The sequence below is a fragment of the Macrobrachium rosenbergii genome, chromosome 13, assembly GCF_040412425.1.
Source record: "Macrobrachium rosenbergii isolate ZJJX-2024 chromosome 13, ASM4041242v1, whole genome shotgun sequence".
NCBI lineage: Eukaryota > Metazoa > Arthropoda > Malacostraca > Decapoda > Palaemonidae > Macrobrachium > Macrobrachium rosenbergii.
This window is the reverse complement of record NC_089753.1, coordinates 35,763,908-35,789,906: the sequence shown is the minus strand read 5'-3', so window position 1 is coordinate 35,789,906 and position 25,999 is coordinate 35,763,908. Positions and strand designations below refer to the sequence as shown.

Below are 25,999 nucleotides of genomic sequence, written 5' to 3'. Positions count from 1 at the left end.
ATTCAGTTATGAACGAGGCGTAATATTCAACGTAAAATTATCATGAATATTGTTAAAAACGTGATTCGTTGATAGCGAATTTAACATATTTTAAAAACAAATAACTTTGCCTGTATTTCCATACTTTGGGTATCATGAGTACGGTGTTATGGAGCGTTTCGATCTGGCGTTCAGATCAGTGTGAACCGTTCGCTGTTCGAACCGAGAGCAAGCAGCTGATCCGTTGAGGGACGTTGTGAGCAATAGGAAAGAGAAATGATGCGTATATAACTTTATTTGTGCAATTTGACAGTTTCTCGTCGAGTGCCGAGCCGCCGGTTGAAATAATGAAAGAAACGAGTGCGTGCCGTCGAATCTGGTGATCGAGAATCGAGAAATGCCAAGGGGACTGTCGCTATATAACGGCGAAAACGATGAAATAGAGGCTTCGGTCATTCCCGTCGAAAAGATTGACGGAGTGACAGCCGCCGATAGGAACAGACAGCAGTCTCTGGACAGAGTGACATCTTCTATGACGACGAATGAAAAGGCCGAAAACAGGATAGCGGCCATGGCTGTGGAATTCGACCACATGTACTTGGGTTGCTCGAAACCAAGGCCTCCATCGGCAAAGACATTGAGGTGCAGCATCTCAAGGACCTCCTCCTGTTGCATTTAGATCTCATTCAACAACAGGCCGAGCAGTTGGTGGCCAAGGACAAGCTCATCAAGAGCCTCAGAGATGAGAACGAACACGTAAGGCCTTCTGTTTTGATCTTTTGAATTTAAATGGCTAGCTACAACCTTCGAGTGGCAGCCATCACCCGGCGCTTAGGCACAAAACGCCCATTTGTCGGGATATTTTGGGGGAATTTTCACTTCCAGTGCCGTCGATATCTTTAGAAAGCCTCGAGAGCAGTGGTTTCATGTGAAAAGAATTTTGTGCTCGTTTGAAATTGGCCAGATAATCGCCGAAGTGGGATGCCATGGCGAGAGCGTAGTAGTAGTAGTCAAATGAGCTTCCGATAAATATGATTTTGTTTTTAATATACTGTTGTCTTTAGCTTTTTGTGTGATTAATAATATAGTTAGGAAACTACTGATTGATTACGCCGTATCGGGTACAGAATTTTATACCAGCTAGAAAAAGTAAGAGACGGAGAGTATAGTTTCCCCATTGACTGTTTTGGTTGCCGTGAATGGCGGGAGAACATGTCATCAGCTGATCTTAATGGTGCAAGACGTCGTTCGGAGATGCATTCACATTATCTCGGGAATTTATCAATGACACTGAATTTTGGACGTAGCAAGCTTTCATCTGGGTTACATATGATGCCTATGGATGGTCTTAGGGTGTTGTCATGCACTGTAATGACGAAATTATGATGATGGTAGGCCTTGACTGACCCACTAACTGTCAGTTGTTTCGAGGCCTCGACATGTGACAACAGTCAAACGTTCGTTTTCAGGAAAAATAAAATAAATCGATAACTGTAATTATTAGTAACAAGAATTAAGGGAGGTAGTTTATGGTGGTACAGTAGGCCTCGTGGTTTATTCACAAAGAATTACATAGAAATGGTAAGCCTGTTGCTTACATGAATAAATATTCTGAATAGGTACAAATATTCAAAGTGGCCTTAGGTGACATTAGTTATTGAAATTAATAATAAGTATAGTTATTGACATTAATAATAAGTAAAAGAAACTGTGAGTCTATCAGTCAACCCCTAACTAGTCTGCAGTAATGTGCTAAATCACATAGGTTAGGCAATTACGTTGGTTTATGTAGCTCATGAGAGTAAATACATTTAGGCCTAAGGGAAATGTTATAACTTGATTGGCTTGTGAATTCTAGCCTTTTTTTGTGTGTCATTTTAACCAATCTGACTCATTTTATTTGGGAATGAGCTGTTAAACCTCAATTATCTCTCTGCCTCACTTCTTAGAATAATGGGGCCACATTTGGAAACCAGAATTTTTAGCTGGGACAAAAGCTAAGAAAATGCAGAGATGCAACTGCCAAGTCTTGTCCAGTCCTAGAGCGTAACATTTTATATGATCATGGTTGCAAAAGCTGCTGTCCTTCTACAAGCATATTTAATGTAGCATGCCATAAACCTTGGAGAAATTATTTATATATAAATATATATACATATTTATATTTATAAAACTAATGAATTGTGGTCCATTTATGTCAGACAAGGGATGGAGATTGTAATGGCATTGCTTTAATTGTGTGGCATGTGCAAGCTTACTTGGCCAATGGATTTTTGGTATTATTTTATAAGTTGCCAATACAGGCTATGAAATTGTAACCTGCATTTTTGAAAAGAGCTCTTCATTCTCATTATTTTGAACCCCATAAACACTATGCGCAAATGATAAATAAAAATTTAATAAATTTACGACTTAAAAGGTAAGAATAATCCCCCCTCCATAGCTAATACGGCAAAATTGTAACCAGTCAACACCCGTAGGTCACGTTATATTGGTATTTTAAGGTTCTTTTATTGCCCTATTATTTCCTAGTCATTTTTGCATGAAAAACCCAAAACGGTTTTTTGTGCAAAAATGGCTGGCTGGAGTCTTATTGGCATCTTATAAAATTTTACCAGATTTTTGCCATCAGTCTGTCTGTTCTTACATCCTATAATTTCAAGGTTCTAGTAACAATGTACGGTACTCTAATACTTGGTAAACCATGAGCAATAATGACATGGAAACGATGGACAATAATAACATATCCTCCACTACATAATTGGTAAATCAACTGATAACAACTTACCTTACACTGCATTTAATTCTGAACTCAACTTGGTTTGGTTTGCCTTTGCAACAGATCCATCAAACAATTTTAACATGCTGCTGTTTTATGTGGTGTTGTAAATTGAATTATGGCCAAGCTGAAACCTTAATTGAAAAGCACACAGCCACAAAGCCAAGGGCTCCAGTAGAGAAAGCAGCCAAGTAAAGAAAAGGAAACTGAGAAAAAAATGTATCCAGTACCTATACCCTCTGTGTGAAGAGTTATATAAGAAAAAATAAATACTGTATAGCCTTATGGTGGCGCTAAGTAATGGCAGTCATTTCAGTTTTATGTGAGATGCCTTTTGAAAACCATGATTATCATAAATTTTCCCTTCTTTCTCTCATCTTTTGATAGTTATGTTTAAAACTGGAAGTTAATTAAATTGATCCTTCCTGAGTCCCTATGAAATAATTGTTTGCTAATGAATGCTTAAAGAATTAGAGCTTAAACTAACAAGGTCAGACAAATTTAACAACAGCGAATGAAAACTGTATAGGTAAATTTTTTGTAAATAAAAATTCATGGTTTCTTTGGTATGACAGTTAAACATTTGTTGAAAATTAGTACACCAGGTAAACTCATTAGGTGTACTGTATGTGGTCTGAGATGTGTTACTTGATATTTCATTGCTGGGTATGTTGGTAAAATCACTCATAATTTTACACTGGTAAAGATCAGCAGTTTAGAGTTTTTAACACTGATTCATGTTTGCCATTTAATGTACAGATCTTTTTTTAAAGGCATTCAAGATTAGTTTTTCTACATTTAGTTCTGATACTTCTTTTAATAATCAATTTTATATATTATGATTTTATGCCACGGTTATTGTGAAATACTACATTTCAAGAAATTTATCATTAGTAGTCCCTAAATTTGTATAACCAGTGTGTAATCTTGATTTATCTTGTGATTTCAGCTAAGATCAAGGCTTGATCGTATAGACAGACGTGTCTCACTGAGTCTGAACAAAAAATCCAGTGAATCCACAGGTGTTGAATTAAAGCAAGAAATTGTCTCAGAGGAGGACCAACCAGACTCTCATTTAAAACAACTAGGCTCTCCAAGTGCCAAATCAGATGCCCAAGCAAATAAAGTCCTCTCTCCTTCCAATAAAAATGCTTCTAGTAGTAAATTGCCCTGTCCATCCAACAAGAGCTCTCCCTCTAGTAAACCTGCCTCTCCAACGAGTAAATCTGTTTCTCCAGCCAGTAAGGTTGGGTCTCCTCCAAGTAAGTCTGTCTCTCCTTCAAGTAAGTCTGTCTCTCCATCAAATAAGTCTGCCTCTCCATCAAGCAAAACTGGATCCCCCATAAGCAAACCTGGGTCACCAATTAGTAAACCAGGGTCTCCATCAAGTAAACCTGTTACCCCTCAAAGTAAGCCTGGATCCCCCTTGAATAAATCTCCTCCAAGTGCTAATAAGCCTTTATCTCCCATAAGTAAAGTTGATTCTCCATTAAATAAGTCTGTATCTCCACCTAGTAAGTTGCAAAGTCCAAATAATAAAGGTTTATTGAAAAAGTCGCTCTCTCCGCAATTAAAGGTTGTCTCACCTTCAGGTAAAGCAATATCTCTTAATAATAAAACATCTCCATCATTGAATAATAAGGTTAGAACATCTCCACCCTCAGCAAAACCAAGTTCGCCACAACCAAAGACTGTGACATCGCTTCCTGAGGAAGCTGAATCACCACCAGCTAGCACCATTGATGGAACTAGCAGTGCGGAATCATCCAGCCCTAGAAGTGGACCTTCTAGACTAAATAGAAAATCTTCGTCACGACCAGTGGTGCAGAAGGCTTTGCTGAGGGAAAAACGACAGAGAAATACTTCGCAGAGTCAGAGTAGTGAAAATGACACAGAAGTAGAACCCTTGAAAGATGTATCAAAGTCCTTAAGTGACAAGGAGAGACCAAGACTAAAACGAAGATCAGAAAGTGAGACGGAAACATCTCCAGTCAAAAGAATTCGCACAGAGAGAGAGAGAAGTGGCCATGTGAAAGATGATGGTTTAACAGATCACAACCTACGATCCAGAGATAAGTCAAGAGACAGGTTGAAAAACACCTCAAAACAAGATGAGTTTCCTCCATCGCCCGTGGTGCGTGCTCCAACACCCACGCCACGAGCTGCAGCCCTTGAAGCCAAGAAGTTACGGCAAAAACTTCAGTTAAAAGGTATTTACTTACATTTAATTAGTGAACTAGTCATGATTATGTATATACATACAGTATTTGTTTCATTTAGCAGAAACTCCTCCCTTTGCATGTAATTTCAGTAGGTAGTACCTTCCAAATACTGTACTGTAGCATCATTAGAATTTTTTCAAGCAGTGTCCTTGGATTTACTAAGACCTGGAAATACATTATGTACAGAGGTAGTTTTTGGTTTATTTCAGAAAAAATATCTATTTTTCAGTTCAATACTTGTATTGATTGACAGTGATTTTATTTGTATTGTAAATTTATAAGAATTTACAAGGATGCTAATATTTATATTCATTGACATCATAACTCAGCATTCTGAGAAAAACATTTGAAATAGCTTATGAAATTTTTCATTTAAAAGTAAATGTCTCAAGAGACAATTGTTGCAGTGTTCCTTGGTAATGTTGACATTTTTGTGTGTTTTTCTTCACTTTTTAATATATATTTTTTCCTAGGCATTTACTCAGTTTTGTTAGTTTACACTGTTTGTTTACAATATTGCATCTAGGCTTTATTCTTTTCTGTTCTAGTGTGAGTTTTCCTCAATTCATGTACATTTCTGTATTTAAAATAATTTTAAGGCTTCCATAGTTTTATGTTGGCCATGGTATCTATTTTCCTTATAGCAACTATTCGTCCAAACAGTTACAAACCTTAACAAGACCCCTGAGTTGAAATACTTAACTTTCGTATGGCTGACCTGAAAAGTGTGTCTTTAATAATAAAATATACATTTTTATTTAATAATTCCATTGAATATGTGTTAATGTTGACCTGCATTGTCTGCATACTGTAAAGGGACTCTTTCATGGGGTTATTCAATTATCCATTGGTCAAATAAGTGTGATCATTTAAAAAATAAGATAAAGTTCCTTCATTGTGCCATTCTTTTTTGGTTCAAAGAATGCTCCTCTAAACCCCCCCCCCCCCCAAATACATTAAGCTTGTATGGCAGATTAGCAGAATGAAGCTGTCACAGCTTTTCATGCATGAGGCTTTGACATTTATGTCATTTTTAGACATACTGTTATGAAAAAAATGAATTTTTTATGTCCTAGTGTTCTAGCTTTTTATGTAAAGGAAAATTATTAGTATTTTTGTCTGCATGGTTGGATAATTTCAATGCATTATTTATTCATAGCAAGTAGGCAGTGAAGAGTGCTTGTTAAGTTTGCTATATATAAACTCCAATCCTTTGGTCCCTGAGGTACATAAATTCATTAATTTTTGTGATGTCTATAAATTCCAAATTGCTTGTCTACTTATATGCGTTTTTGGTACGTAGTTTAGGTACTTTTTCACTATCAAAATGGCCACTATGGAATGTTCAAATTAAGATCAAAATGTTTACAGAGCAAGACAAATATACAAGTGTCCAGGAAAGACGTTGATAAAAAGGTAGTTTGGATAATCAATTGCTTCGTAATACATTTTATGCTTATTTGTAACCAAAAAATAACTTTTCTATATCTGAACATACTGCCAGCTTTTAAATGAGTGATCAAATATTTCCCGCAATCTGTCAAAAAATTTACTGTATTTTTAACACATGCTGGGAAATATGTGTCATACCTCTGTCCTTACTCTTTTGTCATCAGACTGTTTGATTTTCTGATTCATTGAAGGTAAATTTTTATGGAACTATTGGTTCTTTGCTCCTCTTAATTTGTATTGGTTGTCTTTCTTTTAGCTTCAGTTATTGCAGTTTGCCTTTCACTGCATTTTTTATTATCATTGCCTTAGAGCAGCATTCAACTAAGTGTTAATGATTTACTCAAGACAGAGTAACTACATGTATTCATAGTATTATGTACTTTACCAGACTGCATACAGGTATATTTATGATTTTATGTAACATTAGTTAAAGATAAGGCTTTTACAGTATACAGTATCATGTTGCTTTTATTACACTAATTTGTCTCATGATTTTGGAAAGATTGAGTTACCTATTTTAGGAGCATATGTCACTGTGGTTATGGGCTATACAGCCAAGGTCTTCCTAAAGCTAGGCCATTTTACATGATCAAGAATTAATGAGGAATGTGAAATCTTTACATAATTTAACATTTGTCTTCTCTTTATATTTCTGGTACATATTTAAGATTATATGAGATTCTTTCTATATATTTGCACTTAAATCCATTTTTTTTTCTCAAGTTAAATCACATATTCAAATAAGTGCCATACTGAACATATTTTCAAATACAGCTGCTGTAGCTTACAAACACTATTACTTACAGAAGAGGGGATAAAAATCAGTTTATAAGACTTGCAGTTTATGTGCTTTGTAGCTTTTCCAATAATGATTGTTTTATTCAGCTAGTTGTGTCCTGTTACCTAATATTTTGCATGCTTGAATTCTTACATTGATATTGTTACTCATCCATAGTTCTTGGTTTACATTTTTTGTAACTGTGGTGTGATTTTTTTTCAACATAGAACAATCTGTGCAAGGACAGACTTTTGGGCGAAAAGGAGGTAATTTTAAAACTAGCGTTTTGTGTTATATCTTATACAGTTACTTTTTTAAGTAGATTTTACTGCTTTTAAGGCTTTTAGCTACTTCATATGATAACCACACTTGACTGTCCTGTAGAAGCTGTTTTTGTTATGCATGGTTTTTCACCTGGGCTTATCTGTTTCTTTAAAGGGTCTTCATCGCAAATATAAGGATTGTTGAACTGAGTTGGTTTTCTTCAGCATTTTTGTATGTTAATTGTATTCTTATAAACAGATATTTTGGTTTTAGTACAGTTTATGTAGTGTTTTTATTATTACAAAATAGTATGACAAGTTACTCACATTTCTAAACCAGGGCTTGGTGTAAGGTAAAGTTTAAAAGTTGTATTGCTAAGTAGGAAACGACCAAAGGGAAAATTGATTCCAGTAAGCATTCTGGCTGGGGTGAAGGGATGCTAATAAGAACCTTCAGTATCTTGCACAATGTGTCATGGAAGGCATGATGCAAGTGCTAACTCCCATAGAGGGTATGGGAGCACGTGCTTGTGAAAGAAGTACAGTACTTTACAGTACTCCATAGTATTTTGCTCTGTGGTTTCTGTTTTTATGTTCTGTTTGAACGTTACCTTCCTCAAGTTTTTCACATCAAGAACAAATCACAGGGTGTCATGAAAAGGTTTAGAAATTACATTTTCTTTTGTTGTAAAGGGGAAAATATAAAAATCTAAAGTAACTAAAAGACAGGATACTACTCTACTTTATAAATGCTGTGACTGAAGCAAGTCGAACTCCAGTTGTGGGTTATGTCAGGCCATTGTTTATTTTTGTTTGCTTATATTTCTTATTTCAGCTTTTGGCTTTCCATCATTGCATAAGATCAGGCATGTACCATCTAGAAATATATATGTATGGAGGTAGGCTTTATTAAAACAACCAGAGTTGGTCTTGAATGTTAACAATATCACAATACTATCTTTTGAAATTGGAGAGTCAAGGATGCCCCACTGCAACCACTGAAAGTATTATTTGGAGATTGACTTGGAGCCATTGAAGAATGTGACCTCTCAACAAGATCACACCTGGAAACTGTGAGCTGTTAGTCAGAAAAGTAATAGATATGGTTGTTGAAGGATTAAGTACTGTAAGAAAGGCCATGAAATTAAGAAGAAAGGGAATATACCTGATGGTGTTCAGGTAGCAAGACCACAGGACAGAGAAGATTGGAGGGAACTCATTACATACGTAACTCTATAGGGAGAATAGGTGACATAAAAACCTCTGATGATTGTGATGAATCTTTTAGATAACATATTCTAGATGTGCCAAATGTATAACAGGTATTTGAAATTTGAAACTATTAGCAGATCTGTTGTACTTGAAGGAACCCAGGATGTGCTAAAACTGCACTAGACATAGTTCCTAATGGCCAAAGAAAATGACGAAGAACCTGTCCTTTGGGTAAAATGCCTAGCAGTTAATCAAAAGAATCCTTGCTAATTCCAGGTACAGGAATAATGTACTGGGAAAGAAAACTGATATAGTTATACTGTAGTTGATAAAAAATATATGCTTTAAACTTGAAAATTTATGGTAAGGGTAACATGCTTGTTTTGAAGGCTAGGAATGTTACTAATCTCTTGATTAACCTATTACCATTTCATTGTAGTTACATCATAAAAGGTAATTGAAAGAGGTTCAGTTAGAGATTATTCAAGACTGAGAAAAGCAAATTTTACTTATGAAAGTTAAGACCCTGTCCCTTCCGAGTACAGTAAATGTTTGATTACTTTGGTGAGTAAGTAGCCTCTATCACAGCATTAAGTAAAATTAGGAAGTATGTTAAGTATTAGGTGATGTTCACTTACAAACACAATGGCTTTTTACTACATGTACCCTCATCCGTTCCTAGAAATGAAATGAGCAGACTGCCACTTTGTTGATTTTAGTAAAACATAGTAAAACAAGAAGTCAGTTTTATCAGATTCTTAATTATGCAGGCAGTGATGTGGATGTAATGAATCACAGGTTCTTTTAAGTACGTCAACTAGTTTTATGTGATTAGAACTGTGAGCCTGAAGCTTGACTTTTGAATCATCATTTTAAGGTTATTATGCAAATCACAAGTTTTTTTTTCTCTCTCTCTCTCTCTCTCTTTCTTCTTCTTTAAAGATTTATCTAAATAGACTTTGCGCTGGTCTATGCAGTCAGACCAAACTTGGAACTCCAAAATACTTTCAGGGATGAGGTATTGAGTGAGACATCACCTTTAGGAAATGTCCCTTCTCATTTGATTCCTTATCACTCACATTCTACTTGGTCAGACCTGCTTGCTTTTCCAACATCACTTTAACCTTCTGAGGCTAATATTATTTTGTACTTTATCTTTTGTCTCTTAGAATGTTAATTATAGTCATACCTAAAGCAGCAGTGTCAGTTTTTGACATTGCCGCTGGTGCATTGTTTTGTATTTTAATTTCAGTAAATCCTTGTGATGACTGTGTTTTTTTTAAGAAACATTCACTTATGTGTATTTGTTATTTTGAGTGTTCATAGAAAGGATTTTTTTTTTTTTTTTTTTTTTTTTTTTTTTTTTTTTTTTTTTCCACCATAAGGCCTTTTTTGCTTCTGTCTGGTTGCTGGCACAGCCATGCTTTGGTTTTGTTTTATAGATTAAAACAATAACTTAGCTTATCTGAGACGTAAAATTCCTTGTTGAAAATTCATATCAGTCGCGCAGAATTACAACTCAGGTTGAGCAGTGTTCAATTGTCTTCTGTCTGGTAGTCATGTGGCTGTAATAAATATTGTCTATCCTTTCCTGCATGCTTAGCTAACTCATGGTTCAGGGTGAGTGCGAGAAAAGGGACTTCACCAATTGGGCTGCCTTACCCCAGTAGTTTACTTTGCTGGGAGGGATTTGGGAATTTAGCTTGTCAGACTGCCAAGATCAGTAAAACAAACTGAATTAGTTAGAACTAGTTTATATTTTTGAAATTTTAAACAAAATATTCAAGAAATATTCTACAGTTCTCTTTCTTTGACATAAATATTTTTATGTAGTGGCACAATATTGTACTAGATTATTGAGTACAGTTTTAAAAATGCAATAAAAAAATACTACTTCTTTTTAATGCATGCATAACTTTGTTACTGGGTGTTGTAGCACTGCACTTTTTATTGATTAGTATATTTTTCCATACACAACACACATGCATTTCACATTTTAAGAAGTATACGTTGAGTGGCTAACAAATAGACATTTGGAAATATGCACAGTACATTGTAATGTTTAAGCAAATCAGATGTGAAAGATGCCTGCATAGGAAGATTTATTTTGATTACCTGTGTGCCTCAAAATATATGGAGTATTTTGATTTTGTAATGTATATTCTTACATTTTTATTTTGTTATGTGCAATAAATAGTGGTATGATGTAAAGCAACAATGACATCATTTACCTCTTAATTTTACCTTACACAGGAAAAACACCTGGTGCAGTAACAGTGAGAGGAGAAGGAATACTAAATACAACAGTCACTTACTATTTACCCTATGGAAGTTATATTCATGACCCTAACCCAGAGGAAGAATGCCTTCAGGCCCAGGTTGAGGTAAGAGATTTAACATATGTTTATTTTATTTATGTACCCAAGTGCTCATAACCTTGGCCCTTAACTGTCCTGTTGAAGGAATTAAGAAAACATGACTTTACCACGGTACTCTCCAACTTAATTGACTTGATTTTCAGTTTTTCATAGCAAGATACATCTTATTGTCATTCAGTTCTTCTTGAAGATGTCTGCAAGACAAAAAATCTTTTAGGATCTTCATTCCTGTTATACAGTGGATTAGCTGTTTATTTTAGAATCATGTCACTCTTGTTATTAAGGCATCTGCCAGTGAGATAAAAAGTAATGCAGAATAGTGTCTATTTTTAACTTACTGCATTAGTTTGTCTTTATCTAATTCCTTGTATACATATTTTTATTAGTCATATCTGTTTGGCATGAACCATAGCTCTATAGCTCTATGTGTTAGAGTTCCTCATTTCTAGTCCAGATTGAAAACAGGCAGTTGGTCTGTTCAGGAATTATTCTCTTGAATCAGATTTTAACGTATTTCAGAATTTCAGTTGTTCTGCATGATATAAAAACATAGGTAATTAAAAGCCCAAATAAACTTGTATAGCTGTCACATCTTACTATTGTTTTTTTCTTCAGATTCCTCGGTGGGGAACACGCATTTTAACTAGCCTTTATGTCATGGAAGGTACTGAAAATCTTGAGGATGAAATATTCATTAAACGCCATGCTAAACCAGAACAGGATGAAAAAAGACGTAAAAGGTAAAAAAATATAGCATATTTGTTCTGAATAGGGCAAGTTGCCAGAGAAAATGCTCATGTTCTTATTTTTCCCAGGTAACTAGAGTGAATTGTCTCCATACAGATGACATCATGATTGTTTTATATTGGGTTTCTCTGACAGTTTAGACATGAAGTAAATTCTTTCCACTCTCCTCCGTCCTATGCTCTCTCTGCTTGAACTCCCATCAAGCTATGCCTATATCTATCCCCTTGCTCCATGATTTTCTGGTCCTTCCTACAGGTCATCATCCTGTTACAGTGCTTCTTTATCGTCCCCTATACATATGGAAACTCATTCTTTAAGATCTGTTTTTCAGCCACCTTCCTCATTCATAATGCAGTCTTCCCATCACACACTGACCATAAATCTTAACTTTCTGTCGTCACACGTTTTCACAATCTGTATTTTTATATAAGTAACATACCAAGTAATTACATAGCTATAGTTTCCACTTAACGGCAGCTTAGATTCAAAATTTCGCAGGTAACGCTTCATTATAGTTTGTGTAAGTGATCAGCCCGTCCCACTAACGGAATATTGGAACGACCTAGCAAACAATTCTCATTCATTCCCTGCCGTCCGTGGTGGCAACACCTGGTCTGGTGGTAGCATTTTCATTATTTTCCAGTTATTTTACCGGATTCCGATGGAGGATTCTTTAAATCAATCAAATCAATCATCAGAATGCATATATTGTAGCCTTCAAGCAGAGTTCAGAGGTCTGGTTAAACAAATCATTTATAACTAACTAACTAACCAAGCTGAAATCTTTCAGGATGAGTTTTTTCTTGTTTTGTTTTACGTTGATTCAGTCATCATCGAGCCGCCGGTAAATGACACCATTTGCGTTGATGGTTTGTTTACCGGTTAGGCTTCTTTTGGCGTCAATAATAGTTTTGCATTCAAAGTAATTCTTGGATGTTACAACATTCCATTATAAAAGTAAACTGTATGTTACGCATCTTCATTAGGCCATAACTTTGCCAATTTATGAATTGTTTTCCAGCTATAAACAACTAGCGAGCTGCCGATAATAGTTTTGTTTTTAAAAGTAATTCTCGAGTGTTACGACACTCCATTACAAAGTTATTGGCCTAGACCCTATTATAAAACAATTGGTGTATGTTAGGCCTTTTCAGGGACTAAGCGTCGAAGGACATATTGGGCTGTCAGAAGCTTGTCCTTCCCATCATGGCCTTTCGATCCCCTGAGTTGTGAGAATCTCTTTATTGTATGAAGCAAGCCAACCTTAGACCTGTTTGCCTCTTCAAGGAACCTTCTACGTGGTCGAGGAAGCTGTGAACAGTCTCAGGATTAGTTTCCAATTACTGGTGGACTCTTCAAGATCTTTCCCCAAAACTGTCCTCTCAAGATCTTTCCCCAAAACTGTCCTCTCAAACAACTTAGCTTCAGATACTACCATGGGGGTCCGCTCTTGCCCAGACAGGTGCCGGACTTCCATAGGATTATCTTTCAAAGAGTCTTCAAGACATGTTGCAGAGGCTATTACAAGATTCAGAAGTCACCCTCTTCCTCTCTCCCAGACTTAGTGGTCATCTTCCAAAGCTGGTGTCTCAGACTCTTCGTCTCTTCTCTTTAGACACCTCTGACCCTGCTGCAGATTATCTCTTTGTTTCTGAGAAGGTCTAGGTTCTCTCACTTTCCTTGAAGAGGTACTGATCTATGCTTATCTGATTAAGCACAGAGACCTGGGTCTTTCATCTTCTCAAAAGACCTCGCAAGCTTTTTTCACACCCAGCTAGGAAGCAAGACGTGTATTATCCTCATTTTTTCCTTTGACTTTAGCCAAGAACGAGGACCCGTCCGAGACATGGATTCATTCTCTCTTTCTTCCTTAGAGCTTAACAGACATGCTTGGCTTCCAGGAGCTCCGGCCAGCTCCTGAATTCCTAACTCGCCTGATGTCCAGCTCGCCTGACATCAGCTACAACCTGGCGCCGGCGCATGCTCCAAGCACCTAGGAGCACTCACCAACTCTGAGGGAAAGAATGAACTCTCTGTCCAATTGGAGCTTTTTAGGTGTTTACCTGAATAGGACTTGATAACCTAGAGGGCTTTCTTGTCCTTTGATGTTTGATTAAGATCGCATTGTCCTTCATCCTTAAGAGAATTTCTGAAACACTCAGATTCAGAAGAACAACTTTGCCTTCTTTTAGTGAAAGCTAAGGTTATCTGAGCAGCCTCTATGTCTTTAGCTTTCAGGCACATGTGTCCCTTACTTCCATTTGGCATCAGCCTACTGGAAGCATATCGTCCTTCACATCTCCCAGGCACACATGGCCATTACTTCCATTCTGCATCGACCTACTGGAAGTATAATCGTCCTTCACATCTCACTATCTTAAGAAGTGAAACCTGAACTTCTAGCTCTGCTGGCACCCAGCTCTTCAGGCGCCAGCTACAGTCTGTCGCCAGCTTTAGAGCTTCCAGAGCCTCGAGCTGCTAGCTTGCCTGGCAGCCAGCTACAAGTCTGGCTCCAGCTGTAGAACCCCCAGAGCTTCGGGCCCCCCTGGTGCTCAGCTTGCCTGGCACCAGCTTCAGTCTTGTGCCAACTTGAGAGCTTAAGGCTTTCGTGATCTTCCAGCAGCTCGGCTGGTGCCCAGCTCGCTTGGCGTCAGCTACAGTCTGTCACCAGTGATATTTATACCAATCTGTGAGCTTCCACAGCTCGCCTGACGCCAACCCCAGACTGGCACCAGCTAAGTAGTCTGTAAATTCTGCAGTACCACAGGATAGTGACTGGCATGGTATGGCAGGAGGAAGCATAAGATTTTCTCCTACTCTCTCTTCACCTTCTGGTGAGGTATAGAGTTTTTTTTTAGGAGCCAGGAGGTGCAAAGTACCTGGAGCACCCACCACTCTCAGTAGATGGGTTGTGGTGTTATTTCAGTGTAGGTGACAGTGTTTCTGGTTGTTTTTACGTTGGTACTGTGCCCAGGGCAAGGGCACCTATTAAAGTTTTGCTAGCTATTGGATAACTCCTTAGCTGCATAATTCTACTGATGCTTTGGTAGCCAACAGAGTACTCCTTCGCTACAAAGTCCCCACTTAAGTAGAGGCGACCTTGGCTCTGCCGCCACTACAGGGAGCGTCAACCAGTTGCAGTTTTTGTACTGCAGGCCCTCTTAACTAATAAGGAATGACAAGCTTTGTATTCAGTGCTTGCAACTTTTCTATTTCAAATTAATTACATGACTTAATGTTTTTGGAGTAGAATACTATGTCCATGTATCCCACCTCCTGTCAATGTGGGATTCAGTTATGTAATTACTTGGTAAGTTACTTATATAAAAATGACATTTTTATAATAAAGTTTTTTATATACTTACTAAGTCATTACAGAATCGGACCCCATCCTCCTCCCCTCTGATGGACATAAGGCATAAAACAAATGAGAATTTTTTTGCTAGGTCGTGCCAATATTCCGTTAGTGGGACGACCTGATCACCTACACAAACTATACTGAAGCGCTACCGCAAAATTTTGAATCTAAGCTGCGGTTAAGTGGAAACTATAGCTATGTAATTACTTGGTAAGTATATACGAGTATAAAACTTTATTATAAAAATGTAATTTTCTCAGCCAGTGACTGCGTTTCTGTTTGCATGGGGTAATACAGGCCTTATGTATGTACTCGGTATTAAGTCTTTGCTGTCCATCAGTGGAATTTTTTATACTTACAACCTCTGTTGGTGCTTTGAGGTAAGGCGGGGGGGAGAATGGAATCCAAAACTTGTTTGTGCTGAAATACATTTCTGTCTTATAGCTCTGAGCTTTGAAATAATTTTTTCATCACCTGTTGTAAATTTATTTTTTTGTAGAGTGATATTGGTTTTAGTCTGTTTGTAGTACAGTATGTACACAAATAATGGAAGTGCATTGAATGATGTATTGAAGTCAGCATAGAACAAATTTCTCTACTTTTTAAAATGTTTTTCTGTAAAGCCATCATGAGATTTATGGATTCTGTTTGCATTATATACAATGCAGTAATTTTTCCATACAGTTTGTTCTCTGAAGAATGGCATAATGCCATGATTACTCCCATCTCCAAGCATGGAAAGACCTGAGTAATGTAAACAGTTACAGGATAATTTCCTAACAAGTTGCTTATGGGAAGTGTTAGAGAAAATGGTAAATGAATGCCTCACATGGCACATAATGTAAAGATAAGATATTGATGCCTACCCAGTTTGGATTACAGAAGAGCAGACCTACTGTAGATCCACCATCCCTTCTGGAAGATCACATCCATAGATGATTTGAATGCATTTGAATATCAGCCATTTTCTTTGACATACAAGAAATCTATGGTAGCACATGGAGCTACTAAAAAATTTTAAAAATACAAAACTAATATATGTGGCCACATGTCAATTTTCATTGGAAACTATCTAACAGATCATACCTTTCACTTACAAATTGACGATATTCATTCAAAGATCGTCGCACTTGCCAAAGTTCTAAAGGTACATGTTCCTAATCCCACCCTCTTTACTCTAGTAATTAATGACATCAGTAGTCAACTGCCATTCAGAATTTTAAAATATTTACTTGGACAGTTGTGCTGTATACTGCACCGCATCAAATGTAAGGCATGCCAAATGTATCACTAGTATGTAATGCTAAAGTAAAAAGAGACACAACTATGTGTCTAATTTTGCACTGAAAAGACCACACCAATTCTCCTTGTCCCGCAGTACATCTGCTTTACAGGAGAATTAGTGCAATAGGAGCAGCTAATAAAATGATTAAAGATGTACCATCATGAAAATTGTTAATTTCCAGTCGCTGTAGAAATCGTAAAGAACCCTTCAGAATTGAATATTCAGCCCTCAGCAGACGAGGGTTTAGTTCCAAGACCTCAGCATAAGTGAAAACTAGTGCTTATACCTAAAAGATATATATGTAGATTTAGTCCCAAGATACAATAAAACAACCTTGCATTTTCTTCTCTTCAAGGCAGACCACTTGCTTTCATTTTCATATACTGTACCTGTATTTATGACCTGAATGAGATAATTAAATATAGTACATAATACTATTGAATAAATGAGAATAATATGTCTGAATAGAGAGACTATAAATTGTTTGAATCCTCACTCTTTTATTATTAATTTTTCACAAGAAATGTCCATTGGGGTTACAAGCTTGTATATCTCCTCAGAATAGTTAGTTGATCTCCACGTTTCTTAATTTATCACCAGTAGAAATATCTTACTAACTCTCAGGGTTTTTTAAGTTTTTTTACAACATCCTACGAGAAATCTTAAACACTTGGTCCCTAACCTGTTTTGTCCCCAAGTGATCTAATAAAGCTGAGAATCTTTTACTAAGAACTCCCAACCTAAATTGTAATTCTGGATCTGTGTGACTGATGGGTTTTGAGGAAACAAATAACATTCCATCTACAAATAAAGGGTCTCATATGATTGTTGGATTTGGAACAATAAATATACTATGATATTGGAACTTGATTTTATATCTTTTACCAGGTGGCTACTATAAACCAAAATGAATAATGTGTTCATAATACTTACAGTCTGGAAAATCATCTTAAATTTGTACTTTTTGTGTACTACATGACCTTTGTTTGTAATGAGTCATACGTAACTTTATGGATTGTATTTCAGTCTCGATTTGTATGCACATGTCCAAGATGATATTTTGATACTGTGGAGTGGAGATTTGTCACTGAATTAATTGTAATATATTTAAACAACTTTATAAATCGTAAGATATTTACAGGTGGGATTTGCAGAGAATGAGAGAGCAGAGACATTATGAACGGCTTCGTGAACGCTATGAAAGTCGACAGAGTGCCAATGAACCAACAGTATCGGGCAGTGGGTCATTGTGGCCTTGCCCTGAATCAGCTATGTACTTACATGTAGAGGATACTCTTCCGGTTTGTGCCTTTGGGCAGCCCCTTGCCCGAATACCCCCTCAGTAAGTGATAATGTCTATTTTCATTAAATTAGCCCTTGAATGTTTTTATTGTATTATATATTTTCATTAAAAAATTAAAATGTTTTTCAGGTGCAACTACCAGGTGTTTCTCAGATTGTATTCTAGTTATGCTTCCCAGGATTTTCATTATTTTGAAGCTGAAAAAAATCTTTAAGGTCGATTATATGATTTTTACATTAATAATTGTTCCTACATGTAATTGGTTTGACCAGAGTGAAACTCTCAGACATAATTTGGAGTTAAATTTTTTGTGAATTAACAAAGCTGGGTTAGAAAAATACAGCTTACCTTTATTTATACATGCAGTAAAATTTTGATAAAGTATAAATAAAGGTGTGATTAGACTGAAGTAAGTAGCTTTTTATACAAGTGAAAAAGACGATATGTATAAGGGTTAATTTAAGAGAAAGTGTTGTTCTTAAAACCCTGTGACATGTATATATGTTAGCTTATCCGAGATACACTATCAAACAGCAATTTAAAGGTCATATTCTGGCTAGGTGGCTGCAGTGTGCGTCCACCTTTAGCTCTGCCCAGGTAACAACCTTAATAGATAATTTTTCTCCTTGCTGTGACAACTTCAATAGTCTGTCCCTGACTTTCTCCTTTTTCTTTCATGCTTTTGAGTGATTTTATTGTCACATCTCATAAGTATACGTTGCCAGTGATGATTCGTGTTTCACCAGTGAATTTGTATTGTCACGCTTGTTGGTGACAGTGACCAGTCTTGATACTGTGAGTTTTTCTAGTTTCTACTCTTAAATACCTTTGTGCATTTCAACCTTTATTATTCAAGCTTGAGAACTGTTTTTGCTTGCAAGTTTTCAACAAGGCAACTAGTGCTATCAGATACTATGCCATTACCCGTGTTTTCTTTAATGCTGTCACTTTCTTAGCATGGGTTTTTTTCTTTAGATTATGCCAGGCTATGCTCACTGTGCAAGTTTCATTTTCGATAGATTATACTAGACTAGGGTTACTATGCCTACCTCAGTTTTGATAGATTACATTACTAATGCAAATTCCATCTAGGCTTTTGAATTATGAATTGGCCTAGAAGCACATGTTTCTATGGGGCAAATGTCATTGTATATTCAACCAGACTCATCGCTATTTCACATAATTAACAACTACTTACTCTTTTATGACTACTACTTAACAATACCTGGCGCAACAGCAAGTAATGACATAAACAGCTGTTTGCCAGTGTTAGTTACCATAACTATCGCTCATTTATTAAGAGTTGGGTATAAGTAAAAATAAAGAGTCTTAAGAATAGCACTTGCTTTAAAATTCACCCATATGGATATTAGCTGTTTTCATTCATGTGTTGGCTACCGACTTGTCTATATCACACCTTTACTTCATTTAAATTTTACTGTATGCTGCAATTTGTTTATTTTAGCAACTAATGGCAATGAGATTGTTGTTCAAACTGTACTCAGCTGACATTTAGCACACATGGCAGTGATGTGTATAGAACTCAGTCAGCTGATGATTTTGAGAGTGTAAACATTACCAGAATTCAAAATGGTGCATGATTGCATTGTTTATATTTTTTAATACAATAGTAATGATATACATGCACTGTGACGGGATACAGTAAATGAACCAAGTTTTATTAAAATGTTCCAGTATGTTATAGTCATACCCTGTGGGATAAGGGAATATGATACCAGTGATCCAACCAAACTACAACCACTGTTACCAGATCAAAAGTAATGATCCCAGTCAGAGATTAAGAATTGTATAAACCATAATTGTTCATATACAGAAGAAACCCTTGGTCTTAATGGAATTCTTCCATTGTTCAGGAGACCAATTACCACACTCAGAGCAGGGGTTACTTGCATTACAATCCTTAGATCTGTATCTGCTACAAGTGGTATATGGGTCTGTATCCAAGGTGGCTAAATGATGAGAGCGTGGGTTATTACCAACACCTAGGCATCTTTTCTGAGGCCTGTATTGATTAGATGATTCATGGGTTTGCATTATCTGGGAATGCAAATTAAGTATATCTTAGTTTAACCAGACCACTGAGCTGATTAACAGCTCTCCTAGGGCTGGCCCAAAGGATTAGATTTATTTTACGTGGCTAAGAACCAGTTGGTTACCTAGTGACGGGATCTACAGCTTATTGTGGAATCCGAACCACATTATAGCGAGAAATGAATTTCTATCACCAGAAATAAATTCCTCTTATTCTTCACTGGCCGGTCGGAGATTTGAACTCGCGGCCAACAGAGTGGTAGCTGAGAACGGAACCCGCTCGCCCAACGAGGAACTAAAAAAAATGCAGATAGCACAATATAACACAATCGCACAAACAAAAAGGAGAATGAAAAACCAAAATGCCAGAGTGTAAAATGGGCAGTAAGTGCTAAAAACAACTGGTTTTTGAGCAAGAAAGACAGTGATCGTCTTGCTTGGAAGGTGGTTAAGAGAGAACTGAAGCATCACAGCATCTGCTAGGGGGAAACGGGTTGGGCTCTGGCCACCTCTTTCCCCATTGGGTATTTCCTGTTGGCACCAAAACCCTGTGCTATTAATAACCGGACTCCAGCTAGGCGCTTGTGAAAATCCCCTTACGTTAAGACCTCTGGTTTGTTAGTTATGAAAAATATAATTTGTTTAAAAATTTGTCATTCTTTAATAAATGGTGGACTTATAAATCCAATGACAACAAATAAAAGCAGTCTAACCCTTTTTTGGGGTATGGCATTCGTCAGACCAAAAAGAATACCACAATGAAGTAATAAAGATTGCCACACTGAAGTAATTTTTTAATTAAAACTAGTCACACACATTTGATCCATGGATACTTGGTGAATACCCAGCATGACCCAAACCCTGCATACAGAGAATGAAGGTCACTGCCTACAGGTTACATCTCTTGGTGATTGTCTAAGTTTTAACAAACCGTGGAAGCCAAATTTTGGAAATAGAGGAAATTTTTAATCTCTCCAGTTATTGAACTTTTAAAGAAAAATTTAAGTAAAGACAGATCCTTATGGTCAGTCTTATGAATTAGTGGTCCGGACTTAAGCAACCATTGCCTAGCACCTCCAGATTTTATCCTAGGTGAGCCTTTATTGAATGCTGACTATGATTTTTTTATGCTCGGTCTCTTGACATTGATACAAGTGTGTCCTTTGCCTACACTGTTCTTGGGTGCTATTGTACATAGTTGGTCTAGGGCGAACTGCAGAATGAGAGGAAGATGTCGTAGGAATTTTTGAAAGATAGGGAGAGGATCAGCTGCATAAGCCCAAGGCCAATGTTAAAAAAAAGCACGAAACATTTGACATGAAACCTCTAATAAGGAAAATTGATTTAAAAACAGTGACAATGGTAACATTGTTCATTAAGATGTTCATGTTTCTCCTTGGTGGTAAAATCCTCGGCTGGAAGACAACTTTAACCGAGAGGATCTTGGTGAACAAAAATATTTTTTCCAAAGTTATATATTTCTGGGAGTGCTGAATGTCTTTAAAGATTATGTAAATTTCATTCTTCATTGTAACTTTCCAATACACTAAAATCATGGTGATTTACTTATTTTCAGGGAATTTACAATTCCATGGTTAACTGGACACGGACTTGAGGGAGTTTCAACAAGAAGAAGAAAGCGATGATAGAAATAATCGTATTTTGAAAGGTAAATAATCTACACCCACCACAAACACACATTATTTGTGCTAGTGTTATAGATTTTTAGATTTCTGAATTGTTATAGATCATATTTTGTCTGGGTGCTATGTGACAGAAAATTTTACACCTAGTTTTAGCTACTGAATGGTCAATGGATTGGGTCTTAATTATCTCAACTGATTCAGTTATCATAGTAAACTTCCACATATCCTTTTGTGTTTTGGAGGGGTGAGGGAGATAATTATATTTATTGTTAAGCAGAAAGATTTGTGCAGATGTCATATGTAGCTGTGAATGTTTTCATTTTGATAAAACAGTAAATGAATACCTAATACAAAGAAATTCTTCTTTTAAAGAAGTTGTGACATCACTTCCTCCTGCCTTAGTCCCTAAATGGGAGTTGTAGACATCAGTGGATTTATAGAAAATAATATAGCAATCACAGTTCATCTGTGCCACTACTATCATAGTTCCTTAATAAGGATAGGTTTATGAACATATGCTAGTAGTGGCTAGAGAACCACACCCTGTCATAAGAATATGTACAGACTTTAATTGCTGTTTTTAGGAAAAGGATTCCTGGATAGTGCAGTGTACTGATAGACTTGTGCATCGTTCCAGGAAACTCTGAAACCTGCAAGCGCATTTTGTACAGAACCTCTTTATCTGCTGTACAAAAAAATTTTGTCGACTCATATTGTGTCATGTAAAGTTATGCCTTTCCAACAAAGCTTTTGAAAGGGAAGCTGATTTGGAGTGTATAGTTCTTCCCAAGTATTTTGACTATTTTTCTGTGTACAGTGTATTCATCCTCTTGACATGTTCATTTGTGGATTATGATAGTTATTTTCTATTGAGAATTGAAAGTCATTATGTAAAGGAATTTTCTGATTAGCTGTGAAGTCATTATTTTTCAGTTACTTCAGAGTAATTTGTGATGTTTCTTTGAAATACAGTTTAGTACTGAATATTCTTATTGAATGAGCTTTTTTTCTTCTCTCAAACAACTAAGTATTGTACATATTAATACATGTATTCTGTGATAATGAATGAAAAAGTTATATTGTAAATGCAGTCAATTGATATGCTAAGTTTTTTATGTCTACCCATTACTGACATTTTGTCATATTTAGTGCTAAAATATGAAATACACCAAAGGGAATAATTAATGTACAAGAATTTTAAGTTGTTAAGTATTATTTTTATGTCAGTAGCTCATGTTAACCCAACTTACAGTAAGCTCTTATCTCCATGGCAAGGTACATCATTTTTTCAACTGGATATCTGCAAATGTTCTACAGCTTCTTTCTATGACAGTACAGTGTATAATTTAAACAAATTTGTTTAGTCCACCATTCTTGTATTTTAAATGTTTACCAATAAAGTGCTCACTGCAGTCATGTGTAGAATAGCAATAGCAGATCATAGTTCCAGGAGATGAGCTTTTACTGTTGTGTGTGTAATGTCCTTTCTTAACAGTGTCCTACTTAATGAAGAGTCATGTTTAGAGCTTGTCTAAGTTTTATTTTAGTGGTTTATTAATTTGAATCACTTTCCAGAATACCAGTGTTGGGTATTCACATTTCCACTCAAGATGCTGTCTTGTACTAGTTTCTTTGTTGTTGATGTTAGCCAGTTGGTTAAATTGTCCATTCTGTTGTATCAAGAATTTTTTGTGAACTATACTTTTTAATAGTTGTAGATGTATGACACTGATAATTTTAGGATCTTTTTTCCTCTGGCCCAAACATTTTTCTAAAGTTTTTGTTCTCAGTTTTGTATATATATGTCATGTCAATATTTTCTTGGAAAAAAATGAGTTCTTAGTTATGATAGCCATACTTTTAAATAATGTATGATGATAATAAAATTATATTTCATACAGTTTTCAGATCCTCAAGTCCTTAAACCTGAACATAAAACCTTTGTAGATATCTCGTTAAATCTTGAAGATACAATTACAGAGTTTGTTTTGACAATGTACTGTATATTAACCCCCATCTTATAATAAGTACCTTTTAGCATGAATGAGTGTAGTCACTGAAGTTTTCTTGTTAAAAAGGTACATATTATCAAGTGTTTAAGCTACTGAGCATGTATGAACATGGTTCTCAGGAACAATTTTGTGAGAAGAGTAAAGGTGGTCACCAGTGGAGTGGCTGAAGTTCAGCTCTTTGCAGCAATGATGGAAGATCCTCCTGGTGATAAAAATTGCTGCTGAGTTGACCTCTGTTGGTTTGCAACCACAGGATTGGTTAGTCATACCTCATCCTGCAGTATCCCCAGCTGTGCTACACTATCCAAGCTAATTTCAAAGCCCTACGGATTTGCTGAAGCTGAAGTTTCTGTCTCTTTCAGGAGGACAATTTGCTACTGATAGTATTGCCTCTAATGCTGTACTGCTCTGCTGTTGCTGCTGCAATTCCTGAGTCCATCTACAGGCTTCCCGTGACTATATCCTCCTCAGCACAAGCAAGGTCATTAATCATCATTCTGCTTCTCACACAGCTCTGGACCCATTATTAAGAGGGCTTTGGAGTCTTCTTGCTGCAAGAGTTCACATTGGAGTTAACAGGCACCACTATTCCTGGAAGATTAGCAGCAGAGGTCAATCGTTTTTGTAGCACCAGTTCTTTTGGAGGTGGGCTGACTATGTGGTACCCAAGGCTGATCTCTCCTGGCTCAACTTTCAGAAGGATGTGGTCCGAGTACCCTACACACTGGTTTCCCAGCTATTGTTGGGTCATCCACTTCCTGCAGTATTACATGGGACTGTCCACTTGTGCTTGGGAACAAGCATACCCTGTCCAGGTCAGTTTGGCAGTAGTCGGGTTGGCTCCTGAATGGTTAACACCAACAGGTCTGGTTCTCTGAGTGACAGGGAAACTAACCATTCTTAGCATTAAAGCCATATTAGATAAGGCTCAAGAGGTCCCTCCAAGAGACTGAGAATATAGGGCAACATCTTAGACATTCAGTCAAGCAGGCCTTCAGGTTTATTCTGGGAACCATGCCCTTGTTTTAGGCTGTAGGGTGGTTGAGTCTGGTTCAAAGAATTACTTTTCATTTAGCAAGTCTTGAATTTCTCCCACCTGCACTGACATGCCAGAATAAATAATACATGCAGAGTACAGAGCCCTGCTTTATGAGGGTGGACATCAGTGGGCTGACAGGCTCTCACTCTAATAACACTGTAGTAACCAACTTTCTACTCATCCATGGAGTAGCCATGACCTCCCTTCAGTTTGCCTTGTGGGTTAACTCAACACATTGGCAGACTGCTGTGACCAATTTTAAGGTTGCTTGATTTGGTTTCAGAAGGAGGGTCTCGACCTTCCTTGCACACGTCTGCCAACCTGGTGCTGAAGAGGCCCAGTGCTGTCCGCAGCCTCTTCTGTTGGTGCTGAACTCTTCCTTGCACTTTTCTAAGAGCAAAGTGAAGGTGTTGGTGGAGAAAATGCACTCTGATTTAGGAAATCTTTATCATTAATTTCAGATCGCCACAAATAAGTTTCTGGGGTGGCCATCTTTCCTCCATTGTGAAGTGGAGCTTTTTCAACCCTTTCTCACTGCACCTGGGACAGGTAAAGGAAAAAAAAAACCAGTGGGGGAGGAGGATGGTAGTACTATCCTGTAGCCATTAGTTGTGGTAAGCCTGTCACACTATGGGTCAGAGTGGCAGCAAAAAGGAGCAGAGGCCTGAGTAAACACTTCTACTGTACTGTTGCCGACGCCTACTCTTTAACTTGGATTATAGTCATCACTCCTTGGTATGGGATAGAGACTGATCTCTCCAAAAAGGTTTCATTCCATAAACTCGGTTGAAGACTGAAACTCCATACCAGATGTACATATCCAGATATCCATTCATTGAGTCCAAGATATACCTTTTTCGTTGTGATTCAACTGTCATTGTTTTGAGCTCTGTAGTCTGGACTACAGACCACCTCCAAGTGTACTTGTTAAATTTGGTGATGATTTGAACCCATTTGGTATGGATTTCCTTGCACAAGATCTCTAAATATGACTGATCCGAGCATCTGTGGATACAGGTATTGGAATCAACTTTTCAATTTTCATCACAAACTGGAAAGTCAAATATCCAACCAGTGGGTGAAATACTTTTTTCTGTAGTCGGCAAGTTCAATGAGGTCTAGGAGTTTCCCCTTGTTTTTACTCAATGTGTGCAACAGCAATGTCTCCTACTCTTGAGCCCCCCTCACAACCAGGCAGTGATGGGATGAACAACAGACCTCTACATGGGGATACCAATGAACTCTTCCCTTCTCTGGAGATGCTTCTGTTCTTGGATACAGAGGCAGAGATGGCAGTGCACACCTGGAGGTCCTTGTCATTTCTTAGAAATGGTCCACATCAGTGTACTCAAGAAGTAAGCAGTTCAACACAGTACATGTCCCTGTAGCAGAAGGAAGTGTTGAGCCTCAATCAGGTGAGTGCTGAAGTAATTCCTATTAGAAGACAAATATTTGTAAATGTACTAAAAAGTAAGTTTACTTGAAAGAAAAACC

At 37.0% G+C, this 25,999-nt stretch overlaps 1 protein-coding gene across 1 annotated transcript; it reads left to right on the top strand.

Moving 5' to 3' along the window:
- The first annotated feature begins 237 nt into the window (after positions 1 to 237).
- Positions 238 to 23,354, top strand: LOC136845181 (male-specific lethal 1-like 1). Its single transcript, XM_067115177.1, is given in 8 exon segments — positions 238 to 587; positions 590 to 735; positions 3,708 to 4,968; positions 7,438 to 7,476; positions 10,939 to 11,069; positions 11,679 to 11,803; positions 17,595 to 17,795; positions 21,385 to 23,354. Coding segments are annotated over 8 exon segments (2,184 nt in total). The 5' UTR covers positions 238 to 376; the 3' UTR covers positions 21,455 to 23,354.
- Positions 23,355 to 25,999: the final 2,645 nt, after the last annotated feature.